Genomic DNA, 14,054 nt, shown 5'->3' on the forward strand with positions numbered 1-14,054 from the left:
GATTTAACTACTCCTTTAATGGGCTGCTGCATTGGTGCAATTCATGTGCTGCTAGTACTTTACTGAGAGGGTGGTAGATAAGTGGAACAGCCTCCCAGCAGAAGTGGTAGAGCGTAATCCGGCGAGGGAAGTTAAACATGCATGGGATAGGCATATGGCTTCTAAACACGCGACGGTCAGCAAAGCCTTTGCCATGAACATCGAATCTGTGACATAGTCGAGTTTCTGACATAACGCAGACAAAGAAGCAAACTGCTGATATGGCAACCGCAGTGCTTCGTCGTAACCTCACGAGTGGCAGTTGCTACTTTACGCGGTTTTCGCCCGATTCTCGCGCCCCGGCTCATCTAACGGGATGGGAGATCAGCCAGCGCTATATACACGCGGTATGACATAATGAAGCAAGCACTCCATCCATCCCTCCAGGAGATCGGGGCAGGTCACACGAGTCTTTCGTTTAATTCCCACCCCGTGTATCGCGGTACAGAGGGGCTAATTTATGGAGATCCAGCTGAGCCGCGGAGATTCATGCGTTCGCCGTCAGCCATTGGCATCGGGGTCTTGTTGACTAATCCATGCGCGTGCCAGCTGGCTCCAGGGTCGGACATTTTTCCTTTCATCGAAAGCGAGATCAGCGAAGCCGATTTCCCGAAGTAATCGTCAGGAATTTCGAGACGTTTTCCTTCCCGTGCTTTGGAAGCCGCTTCTTTACTGCGATCCCAAACCCAGCGGGAAAAAGGGGGAATTTGGTAAAAACAATATAGGGTTTTTAACTCTTTGAATTCAAGTGAGGATCCGACAGATTTTTATGGATGAAGCCGGAGACCAGCAGGAAGAAGGCGCGCAGGCACAAGTGAGCACTGGCAGGCAAAAAAAAGGGGGCTCCTTTTATGCCACGTAAGGGATTTGCAGTATTGTGCAAATATTTTTAATACAAGTTAGGTGATCTTAATCATTTTCCTAGATTGAGATATTCCTCGTATCAGATCAAAAATACATTTTCAGAAAGTTCTGCTGCTTTCTTTTTTACCCCAGTTGTGGTTTTTGCCCCATAATATAATGTGTTCAGGCAGCCGCATATCAGCCGTTTGTATGATTCTCGCTCTGTTATCTGATCCCCGATCTACTAAACCCCCCGACTCCTCATCATACTGCCTGTGGGGGACAATAGAATGCCTCAGTCTTAATCACCCAGCCAGACACCCTGACTAATGAAAGTCTATGGAGGAACGGACTTCATTAGCATCGCCATAAAGCATCAGCTCAGTGTGGTGCTTGAGTAAGATAAGTCAAGCGACATCAATGCCTCTGGCACTAGAGAGTTTCCCTAAGATATTACGTCTCTTACAAGCCGAGTGCCCAGACCTGACTCCAGTCACATGTTCTCGCGCGCTAACACCTGTAAAGCCGATCGCAGATTCACCAAACGGCAAGCTGCTTGCGAGGGCATGCAGACACCGACACCGTCACACTTTGCTTGTTACAGGCGAGGGCATTCGAGCTCAAAGTAAACTTGCACTCGACTATAACCGGCAAAATTACCTCCTATATTGAATAAAAAATGAAATTCAATCATTTAAAAAACATGACTTTTGCCCCCCTCCTCTCCACACTGTGTATGGTAGGGTGAGGGTTAATTAAAATGATCCTTGGGGTGGTATATGCCCATTAAACAATATAAAAATTATAACAATCACTTTATAATCATTATTTGTATATCTACTCAATCCATCTAAACAAGAACGCTCTGCGTTACACTACACGGCGCACAGTGAGCTGCTCCCGTCCGATCTGCACTCCAAAGGGTTAACCCGAGAACCCCGTGCCTGCGCATTCTGTCCCTCTCACCCCAGCTGGCAGGAACTGACCCTCGGAATTCTGAGCGATATTCATAACTATGTCCAAACAGTTTATTTTTAGGAAGCGACTCACTGATCCGGTGCCTCGCTGTGTTTACTTCTTCCCCGAGACGCTTCGCCTCAGCAAATCTACGGAAAAAAAGAAAATGAGAATGCTGATTAATGATCCTCTTCCCCCGGCTAATGCCTACCGACTGCGGCTCCAAAACTGATGTGACCCTGGGTGACCCCGCCCCCAACATTCTTTCGCTTTCTTTATCACATAGCGGATGAATGGGGTATTTGTGGGTGCAACAGGCTATATCCCTAACTCCTCATCGGCCCCATCCGGCCCCCGTCTAGTCGCCCGTTTCTCCTGCTGTAAAGACTCAAACCTTAATATGTCTATCCCATGCATGTTTAATACCCTCGCTGTATTACCCTCTACCACTTCTGCTGGGAGGCTGTCCTACTTATCTACCCCCCTTTCAGTACTGTAGGGAAACATGCGGAGTGAACTCCACCCGTAACCGGCTGAGTAATAAGTGGGTTGAATGAGTCATAAAATAAAATCCTGTGGCCTCTGGAAGGAACGTTCACATAAACCGGTCGCGCCACCTACTGAGGTTCAACACCTCCGCTCAACCAGTAACAGCAAGCAGGAGCTCGTTAAACCCGGCTAGCGGCCAGCGTGCCGCACGATGCCGCGGGGTCTGGCGCTGGAGATCGCGCCCGTGTTGTTGCTTTCACCAAAGGTCACAAATCTTTTTTTTATTTCGTTCCATGGAAATTCTTCTCGGGAGCTTCGGAGACGGAACACGGCGGACCTGCTACGTTTCTTCCAGCAGCCACATGCACCAGCCATCTTTCTTTCCACTGACGGGAGTGGCGTCCATGCGCGGGGCAGTTATGGCGATGGCGTCTTCTTTATTAAGTCCAGCTACCGCTTTCTCAGGAACATAACTCCAAATATTTTGGAATCATCTACTGTGGGGTATTTGTGTCACTGGGCATGGTTTTTAGAAGAAGAATAATGGGGTTTATTTACCCCGTTTAATTTATAAAGCCGTTTTCTGCTGTTTCTATACACATTATCGGGGCTTTTAGGGCTGTAGAACCCTGCGATCCCCTCATACCCAGCAAACATTCTGACCTCCTAGAAAAGAGGGGCACCAGGGGAGGAGAGAGGGGCATGTAAGGAAATGGAGACATGGTAGGGGAGTGGGGTAACAGCGGAGGAAAGGGAGGCATGGGTGAGGAAAGAGGGGCATCAGGGAAGGAGAGAGGGGTATTAGGGGAGGAAAGAGGGGCACGGGTGAGGGAAGATGGGCATTAGGGGAGGAGAGAGGGGCATCAGAGGTTTGCGGCTCAGAGAGGCATTTCTCCCTTTTTAGAATGGAGGAAGGGAGCAGATTTTATGTTTTATATGAAACGATCAGTAAGTTCTATAATCAGAATATCCGATGCAGACAGAGGCTGCCCGCACAGTGTATCAGCTCCTGGTTTTCTTACGTGGGGCAATGTTTCCGGCCGGTACGGATACCCCGCGGGGGGTAAAATGCCTGCCCCGGCGAGCCCCGTACAAACACTTTAAGTTTAATGGGTAAGAAAATCATGAATTGACGGGTGATAGATTCGCGTCTTTGATGCCGGCAGCGGAATTCGTTTCTATTTATAACTGGCGTTTCCTCTGATGATATGAAGGGCCCCGGGGGGCCGTTTATGAGACTCTCATGAATCGGTGAGTCATTTGATGATTCAGCAGAAAGTTCTCGAGTGACTTTACTCATTTTTGTTTTATTTTAAAGAAAATTCTTCTGTAGATCTGACTGAATGTGCGCCCCCCCCCCCATTTCCCAGATATCTGCGCCGCGTCGCGCTCGGCCTTTGCGTCTCGGTACCGGGGGCATTAAAGGTGATACGCGTCCCTTATCCCTCCCCCGATGCCCCTCTCTCTGTTTGCTGGGTATGAGGGGATCGCAGGGTTCTACAGCCCTAAAAGCCCCGATAATAGGACACTCAGGGGGGCTAAATAAGAAAAATATCAGTTAATCAAACTAAATATATTGGGGAATATATCCGGCTGTTGGTGTTAGAAGGCGGTTATTCCATGAAGGGTTAAAGAACCATGGGAATGAATAGTAAATGGTGCAGGTGACCCGGAGGACCCCTACGGCCCGGGGGCCGTCTGTATGGCCCGGGTCAGCACGGAGTCTCTGGAGCCCGTCTTGTGGTTTTATGTACGGTTCTGGGCTCTGACTAAGCCTGTGTGTCAGTACAGAGTCCGTGAGTCACCGGCACGGACCCACGAAGCCCCCTTTTATCTTCCAACAAGCCACATTAACCTTTCAAAAGCCAAAGCCGAGTGCACTCAGAAAGCCAAATATTAACAGAGCGAGAGAGAGAAAGAGGGCATGGGAGAGAGACGTTTAAATACATGAAGGGGTTTAACAAAGGAGGAGAAAAGTTACAACAAGAGACCCGAATCTAACACTAGAGAGTCAGAGACTGAGATAGGATGGAAGGAATTTTTACTTTACTGATAGGGTGGTGGATAAATGGAGCCGCCTCCCAGCAGAGGTGGTAGAGGGTAATACAGTGAGGCTATTAAACATGCATGGGATAGACACCTGAATCAAGACCAACGACTAACACCATGCCGGACCCTCTTTTCTGATGATACCTCTAGTGGCCGTCAGCCCCAGTAAAGTCATGTGTATGCGTATACATTTGTATGCTTGTAAGCTGGTGTGTGTGTATGTGTGTAAAGGCAGGGTTGTGTAAGGGCAGTGTATGTGTGCATGTGAGTGTTAATGGGCAGGTGTGTGTAAGGGCAGTGTATGCGTATATGAGTATAATGGACAGGTGTGTGTGAAGGCAGCGTGTATGTGTGTGTTTATGGATAGGTGTGTGTAAGGGCAGTGTAAATAAAATAACCTCTGTAAAAATAATAGCTGGGGGCACAATTTTCCATTCTTACCCCGGGTGCAAAATGAGCTACGGCTCTGGTTACAGCAGGAGAAACAGGCAGACTAGACGGGGCCCGAACAGGGCCGGGAATTTTTCAAACTTCAGCCCTAAAACGTCCCGTTTTGTGTGGATATCGTAATAAAAGCGCTGCGCAGAGAACGTACCGCAGTCTCAGGAGCTGCTTGTTGTCTGCGATGGTGACGCTGTCAGCGGAATCTCGTTGGAACGTTTCGAAAGCTTCTCGCCGGCCCAGAGACATCTTTTCACCTGCAGGACGAACCGCGAGACGTTACAACGGATTTCATGGTCAATGCTTACAGCAAAAAGGTGATCCGGTGAGATCAGGAGCGAGGAGATCAGGAGCTCTGCCACCAACTGCCACCGACTGCCACGAAACAGCCGATTTCACACAAAAATCCTTTCTGGTTGTTAGTTTTTGATAAGACAATAATAATGTGTGAAGCATCAGGTTAGACTCGAGAGACGGACACGCTGGGAACGAGCCGGGGTCCCGGCAGGGTAAGCATGCGCGGTTACCTTACAGGACCCTGGCGGAAGCTTCCAAGTTCAACAAACGGGATGGGCGTCCCCGTCTAACGCCAAGCGTTCTGCCATGGCTGGCACGGGCTCTGCGCAGGATAACACAGGCAGACGGAGCGGCGGTGCCTCGGAAGTCTCCGCCAGGACGTCTGCTCAGTGTCTGGGCACAGAAAGCCCGACGTGCAGTTGCCATGGAAACAAGAACCGGGAGGGAATAGCCGAGCCTTAGCAGTCTGCGAGTCCCGTATTCATTCAGCTACCCAGAGGTTAAAGGGACAGCGAGTTTATTATTTAAAGGGAAAGAGAACATTGCAGGTCTGTGACAGCCGACATCCGCCGGACCCTCTGGGAGCCAAGACTGCCCCGATATGAGATTTACAAATAAACCCCCCGGGAGAGGAGATCGGAGACGGCCCAAGTTCTTCCGCTTCTCCTCTCTCACTTTTACTGCCGGAACCAATACAGCGCTGGGGGTTATATTACTGTATACAGCGCTGGGGGTTATATTACTGTATACAGCGCTGGGGTTATATTACTGTATAAAGCGCTGGGGGTTATATTACTGTATACAGCGCTGGGGGTTATATTACTGTATACAGCGCTGGGGTTATATTACTGTATACAGCGCTGGGGGTTATATTACTGTATACAGCGCTGGGGTTATATTACTGTATACAGCGCTGGGGGTTATATTACTGTATAAAGCGCTGGGGGGTTATATTACTGTATACAGCGCTGGGGGTTATATTACTGTATACAGCGCTGGGGGTTATATTACTGTATACAGCGCTGGGGGTTATATTACTGTATAAAGCGCTGGGGGGTTATATTACTGTATACAGTGCTGGGGGTTATATTACTGTATACAGTGCTGGGGGGTTATATTACTGTATACAGTGCTGGGGGTTATATTACTGTATAAAGCGCTGGGGGGTTATATTACTGTATACAGTGCTGGGGGTTATATTACTGTATACAGTGCTGGGGTTATATTACTGTATACAGTGCTGGGGGTTATATTACTGTATACAGCGCTGGGGGGTTATATTACTGTATACAGCGCTGGGGGTTATATTACTGTATACAGCGCTGGGGGTTATATTACTGTATACAGCGCTGGGGGTTATATTACTGTATACAGTGCTGGGGGTTATATTACTGTATACAGCGCTGGGGGTATATTACTGTATACAGCGCTGGGGGTTATATTACTGTATACAGCGCTGGGGGTTATATTACTGTATACAGCGCTGGGGGGGGTTATATTACTGTATACAGCGCTGGGGGGTTATATTACTGTATACAGCGCTGGGGGGTATATTACTGTGTACAGTGCTGGGGGGTATATTACTGTATACAGCGCTGGGAGTTATATTACTGTGTACAGGGCTGGGGGTTATATTACTGTATACAGCGCCGGGGGGGTTATATTACTGTATACAGTGCTGGGGGTTATTACTGTATACAGCGCTGGGGGTATATTACTGTATACAGCGCTGGGGGTATATTACTGTATACAGCGCTGGGGGTATATTACTGTATACAGCGCTGGGGGTTATATTACTGTATACAGCGCTGGGGGTTATATTACTGTATACAGTGCTGGGGGTTATTACTGTATACAGCGCTGGGGGTTATTACTGTATACAGCGCTGGGGGGGTTTATATTACTGTATACAGCGCTGGGGGTTATATTACTGTATACAGAGCTGGGGGTATATTACTGTATACAGCGCTGGGGGTTATATTACTGTATACAGCGCTGGGGGTTATATTACTGTATACAGTGCTGGGGGTTATATTACTGTATACAGCTCTGGGGGTTATATTACTGTATACAGTGCTGGGGGGGTTATATTACTGTATACAGCGCTGGGGGGGTTATATTACTGTATACAACGCTGGGGGGTTATATAACTGTATACAGCGCTGGGGGTTATATTACTGTATACAGCGCTGGGGGTTATATTACTGTATACAGCGCAGGGGGGTTATATTACTGTATACAGTACTGGGGGTTATATTACTGTATACAGCGCTGGGGGTTATATTACTGTATACAGTGCTGGGGGTTATATTACTGTATACAGCGCTGGGGGTTATATTACTGTATACAGCGCTGGGGGTTATATTACTGTATACAGCGCTGGGGGTTATATTACTGTATACAGCGCTGGGGGGTTATATTACTGTATACAGCACTGGGGGTTATATTACTGTATACAGCGCTGGGGGGGTTATATTACTGTATACAGCTCTGGGGGTTATATTACTGTATACAGTGCTGGGGGGTTATATTACTGTATACAGCGCTGGGGGGGTTATATTACTGTATACAACGCTGGGGGGTTATATAACTGTATACAGCGCTGGGGGTTATATTACTGTATACAGCGCTGGGGGTTATATTACTGTATACAGCGCAGGGGGGTTATATTACTGTATACAGCACTGGGGGTTATATTACTGTATACAGCGCTGGGGGTTATATTACTGTATACAGTGCTGGGGGTTATATTACTGTATACAGCGCTGGGGGTTATATTACTGTATACAGCGCTGGGGGTTATATTACTGTATACAGCGCTGGGGGGTTATATTACTGTATACAGCACTGGGGGTTATATTACTGTATACAGCGCTGGGGGGTTATATTACTGTATACAGCGCTGGGGGTTATATTACTGTATACAGCGCTGGGGGGTTATATTACTGTATACAGCGCTGGGGGTTATATTACTGTATACAGCGCTGGGGGGGTTATATTACTGTATACAGCGCTGGGGGGGTTATATTACTGTATACAACGCTGGGGGGTTATATAACTGTATACAGCGCTGGGGTTATATTACTGTATACAGCGCTGGGGGTTTATATTACTGTGTACAGCGCTGGGGGTTTATATTACTGTATACAGCGCTGGGGGTTATATTACTGTATACAGCGCTGGGGGTTATATTACTGTATACAGCGCTGGGGGTTATATTACTGTATACAGCGCTGGGGGTTATATTACTGTATACAGCGCTGGGGGTTATATTACTGTATACAGTGCTGGGGGTTATATTACTGTATACAGTGCTGGGGGTTATATTACTGTATACAGTGCTGGGGGTTATATTACTGTATACAGCGCTGGGGGTTATATTAATGTATACAGCGCTGGGGGTATATTACTGTATACAGCTCTGGGGGTTATATTACTGTATACAGCGCTGGGGGTTATATTACTGTATACAGCGCTGGGGGGGTTATATTACTGTATACAGCGCTGGGGGGTTATATAACTGTATACAGCGCTGGGGTTATATTACTGTATACAGCGCTGGGGGTTTATATTACTGTGTACAGCGCTGGGGGTTTATATTACTGTATACAGCGCTGGGGGTTATATTACTGTATACAGCGCTGGGGGTTATATTACTGTATACAGCGCTGGGGGTTATATTACTGTATACAGCGCTGGGGGTTATATTACTGTATACAGTGCTGGGGGGTTATATTACTGTATACAGCGCTGGGGGTTATAACATTAATACACTGGGGGGGAGGGGGTAATGTTACTGAGTAGACATCCCAAGGGGTATTGTTACCAAGTGGGTACACCAGGAGAGTAATGTTACTGGGTGGGTACACCAGGGGTAACATTACTAGATGGGCACATTGAGTGGGGGAAGTTATTGAGTGGGTACACCTAGGGGGTACTGTAACTGAGTGGGTACACCGGGGGGTAGTGTTACTGAGTGGGTACACCGGGGGGGGTAATGTTACTGAATGGGTACACCAGGGGGGGTACTGTTACTGAGAGGGTACACTGGGGGTAATGTTACTGAGTGGGTACACCAGGGGGGGTACTGTTACTGAGAGGGTACACTGGGGGTAATGTTACTGAGTGGGTACACCAGGGGGGGTACTGTTACTGAGAGGGTACACTGGGGGTAATGTTACTGAGTGGGTACACCGGGGGGGTACTGTTACCGAGTGGGTACACTGGGGTACTGTTACTGAGTGGGTACACCGGGGGGTACTGTTACTGAGTGGGTACACTGGGGGGGGTACTGTTACTGAGGCGGTACACCGGGGGGGTACTGTTACTGAGTGGGTACACTGGGGGGGTAATGTGATCGAGGAGGTACAGACACAAAACATATGGGCAATTTAGGGATTCATTGATCATCCTTCACCATTACAGCCAGCACCGAACACTCTGATCCCAGACCCCATTTCTATCACCCCCATAACTCCGCTCTATTACCCCAGGAACGCTGCCGACGGACCGGGCGGGTTTGTCTTTGATTTAACCACAAGAGCTTATATCACGCGGAAAAAACCCTGAAATGCATCATTTTGTGAGCGAGGAGAAGGCTCGCTGGTTTTGGGCAGGAATCAGGCATTTTTGAGATGCACGACAGATGTTTCAGAGCTTGGGAATGATCGGTGCGGGGGGCATTCTGCCCGAGCCCCTCCTGGGGAGATGCGGTGACGATAAAAAAAATCTATTCATATTCAGTCTCCGCTCTCGCAGGTGTGAGCGACGCCGCAGCTATTCACTAACAATAAACCACAAAGCCAAATAATCTAAAAGAACGCGATTTCTACGCCGGATACCCATTATTTATTTCTATGGCGCCAGCAGATTCCATAGCGCTGTTACAATGAAAGAGAATATAAAATTAACAACATTAAAATCGACAACATGCAAAATAAACAATATGAACGCACGTAACACGCACCGATACAGAGAGGGCCTCGTCCTTGGGAGCTTACAATCTATTAGGAAGTAAGGATAGACTGTTAGCTCCTCAGAACGGGTGGCTTTTTAGCGAGCATTTTTAGCGCTATGTCTTGGCCAATCACATCTTTTGTCACATCCTCCAGTGAGGTGGGATGATAAAGTGAGGGTGAGTGTTAGAGTGAGTGTTAGAGTGAGTGTGTGTGCTGGAGCGTATATTCGCTACCCGGCGGGGGTGATGTGTCTAGGAGCCCTCCCCGTGAGCTGGCTCAGCTTCAAGCAGCCAATCAGTGGCAAGAATCGTCGGACCACGGAGGAGGGCAGCTACAGCTGGGGAGCTGCAGTTTCTACTTTAGGCCGGGGCTTTTCCTTTGATTCTGGAGGAGCGCACGTTGAATCACTCGCATTGTGTTGGGGTCTGAGACGTTTAATGGGTCTGTGGGGGGCAATAAACCCCTTTAACGTAATAAACCTGTGCGTTTGTTACACAGCAGCCCGTGAAACGCGCAGCAGTCCCTATTCCGAGCTGCTGTTTAATATGACGGCCGTATCTCCACCCTCATCGCGCGGCCGCGTTCCCAGTCCTCGGTGGTTCTGCCACAAGCCACAGCGAGGCGTCTGCTTCTCAGGGGATTATCTTAAATACAGAATGCTTTTACTTCACCCTTCAGAATCTCAAATTATTTTCCCTGCGTATTTAAGCGTTGTGACGGCGGTTACGGACAGTTTCCAGTGTAAATGAACATTTTGGGGGTGGAAGACGTCCTTTAGCGATTTCTCTATAGATGCCTCCATACATTGAGAGCAAAAGACCTTTACGGTCAGCAGCCAGACTTGCCGGGGCAGCGGGAGGCTCTGCACCGCATGCTCAATGTCCGTCCGTTTCCCAAGGTGCTCAGGTGCCGCTCGGTTGCTCTCGATGGAACGCGGCTTTCTGATACTTGACTCGTCCAGGTCCGGCCCTCACCCAGTTCCTTGTCCCCCACGTCCCTCCGCTCCGTATCCCTATCCTCTACCCTTTGGCCTGACCCGCCATTGGATTTTGACCTCGCTTGTCCCCCACGTCTCTCCGCGCCAAATCCCTATCCTCTACCCTAGAGCCTCAGCCTTGCCACCTGACCAAAGTGATCAGCGGATCTAATCGACCGGCTCTCTCCGCTCTGCTCCGTCGTTTACTGCACGTTGTGCTCTCGATAGTAACTCATTATCCAAATAGCGTTCTGACTGCCCCGTACGACCAGACCAAGTCGGTCCCAACGCCTACAGCTTGGAGGTCAGTAGAACAAATGATTGCTGTTTTATTAAATGTTTCCTATTTTAATCCACCCCTGACAGCTGCTTCAATGTAAAACAGACGCCCTCCATATCCCAGCAGACACCACACAACCCCGAAAGGTTACCCCAGAACCGCACTGAACTGCCCCGGACAGACAGACTCGGAGACCAACTCATCCAAAGTCATGATTTCCGGCTGGAAAGACTCGGCGGCCGACTCGTTGGTTCAACTCATAAGTCCTCAACTCAACAGCTGCTGAGCGGGACTCAACGGGAGACTCCGGATGTCCAACGTGACAGCTCTATCTCTACACGCCAAGCTCTCCGACTTCTCTTAGCTAGAGAGCGTCAGACTCTTTCCAGTGAAGCCCGTCAATGGCAGCGCGACCCTTAGTGAATCGACCCCAAAAGGAGAAAACGTCACATATTGGGTGGGAGAATAGACATAAATTCAGGACATGACATTGATCAGATAATACTGGCTTTGCCACAGGCTGCCACCCATCTCCGCTTCCATGAAATATTGCCTTGTGTCGAAACACAATATCTCACAGATAATTTTGCCAATAATGGAAGAACTTCGGGTCTTCCCTTCCTGCTGGGCCAGCGTTTAGCCTTAGGGGAAGGAACGCGAGAAGATTGTTTCTCCAATATATATTATTTTTAAACAATAAAAATGTAAGGATGCCCCGGAGATGCTACCGTGATATCGAGAAGAGAAGATGCCGGGGGTCTTCAAAGACCCTAATAGGATCTCTATTTATGTTGCACTTCTCTCTGATAGAAGAAGTAAAAAAAAATGTAATAAAAAAATACTTTTTTAAAAAAGGAAGTCCAAAAGCGCCTCGTACTCTCCCAACATAAATTAATGATATAAAATAAAACCCTCGTCAGACTCAATTTTTTTTTTTGAGTGCCAGAAATGTTTTTTCAGCAGGATGTTATTATTATAATTTTTTTTTTTATTTTTTTTTTTTAAGAGTGACGAAAATTAAATTGCCCATTTAACGAAAGGTCGCAAAAACTTCCGCCTATTCTAAAAAGTAGCAGGCTGTTTGGCTTGGCTGAGGGTGATGGGAGTTTTTTTTTTGGATGTTCCATCCCATATCTGCTCTCACAGAACATCTGCTCTCCCCATTGAATTAGCGGCGTTGCCGAGATCCACCGAGGAGCGCGTTCAGTGAAATCGGAGCTGCCCGTGAGGAAGAGTTTATCATCTGTTTGAATAAAAATATACGGTGCCCTTATTGACTTCAGCAGAAAACGGCCCTCTGCGCCTTCCAAACATCAAGGAAGCTGCGATCCGGGGAGCGCGCGGCGGTGAGGTCATTCACTTGCGGTTTTTCAAGACAATTCACTGCACCTGCTTATTTTGGACCAAAAAGAAGAAAAAAAATAAGAATATGTGCATGAAACGAGCAAACGCCAAAATCCGCTCAGAATTGTTCTGCTTCCAACATCTCGTTGATGAGGAAGTCATTGGTTATTTTCTCCTCCCCAGGACACCGGCCATCGTGCTTCATGTGCTTCCAAAAGGTTCCTGCTGCCATTTAGCAGATAAACCCAGTCTGTTTGAGACCTCATAGTCCCTGAGAGATGAAGCCAATTCTTAACGGAACCCTCGAGACAGCACGAGGTTCCATAATTCCCTTTTGGGAGATGACAATGGGTCAACAATGTGTTTTTGGTCAGCGACTAACTTAACGCCCGTGGGATTCAGGAAAGGGGAACCCGCAGGGAAATGGACAAGAGGGCCCTTTTTGCTTTTAGGAAGAAAAAATAAATAAAATTCCGATGTTTTCAAACTGCCCGGAGACGAGTCCCTCGTCCATTATCAATGTCACCTTCTGAGCCCACCGGTACTTGGAATCCTAGAAGCCCCCGTTATGCTTCCTCTTCACATCACTCTGTAGTAGCTCCAGTCTCATAGTCCACGATATTTATTCTCCAACATCTATTGTTAGCTTCCTTCGTCAAATTTGATATCATTCCATTCTTTCTTATTAGAACGCAAAGAGATATTGATTAGCGATGATGTGCAATGGAGTCGAGACTATGGAGGACGGGCAGGATGATTGAGAAGAACTTGGAGAACACAGAAACATGGAATTTGCCTTCAGATCGGCCCCTGGCGGCCCCCGTCTTGTCGCCCGTTTCTCCTGCTGTAAAGACTCAAACCTTAATCAGTCGTCGGTCTTGTCTTAGATTCAGGAGCCGTATGTCTATCCCATGCATGTTTAATCCCCTCACTGTATTACCCTCTACCACCTCTGCTGGGAGGCTGCTCCGCTTATCTACCACCCTCTCCGTAAAGTAAAACTTCGACCCATTCCTTCTCAGCCTCTGACTCTCTAGTGTTACCGGCCTCTTGTTCTACAAGCAGATATGTGACGCACGGCACTAATTATTCCCGCGGACGTTCTTGGGATCCCGTCGATCATCGTGGTTCATGAGGCTGACGGGATTCCGGAGGCTGCATTCTTAGTGGGAAACCTCGGTCCTCCAAAGATTCCCGACATCCCGAGCCGCGTCGGGGGCAGCAAAGGGTTAAAGGATCCGGTGAGTCATGGGGGGTTTACGAGGCCTGAGCGGTTCCAGGTGATGAGTTGGAACACACATACAAGCCGCATTAACGAAAAGCCCGCCATCGCTGCTATTTCTAAAGAGAACAATACGGCCTTTTTGTGAGCTTCGCGACC

General features: G+C 48.1%; 1 protein-coding gene across 1 annotated transcript in view; it reads right to left on the reverse strand.

Annotated features, from left to right (window-relative positions):
* KIF6 (kinesin family member 6) overlaps positions 1 to 14,054 on the reverse strand; it is a 76,360-nt gene that overhangs the window by 25,250 nt on the left and 37,056 nt on the right. The window contains exons 14-15 of the mRNA XM_053461012.1: positions 4,973 to 5,075; positions 1,933 to 1,988 (exon numbers count right to left, since the gene is read on the reverse strand). Of these exons, the coding sequence (XP_053316987.1) occupies positions 1,933 to 1,988; positions 4,973 to 5,075 (159 nt within the window). The remainder of the gene's footprint in view (positions 1 to 1,932; positions 1,989 to 4,972; positions 5,076 to 14,054) is intronic.

Source organism: Spea bombifrons, chromosome 3, assembly GCF_027358695.1.
Source record: "Spea bombifrons isolate aSpeBom1 chromosome 3, aSpeBom1.2.pri, whole genome shotgun sequence".
In the NCBI taxonomy this organism is placed as follows: Eukaryota; Metazoa; Chordata; class Amphibia; order Anura; family Pelobatidae; genus Spea; species Spea bombifrons.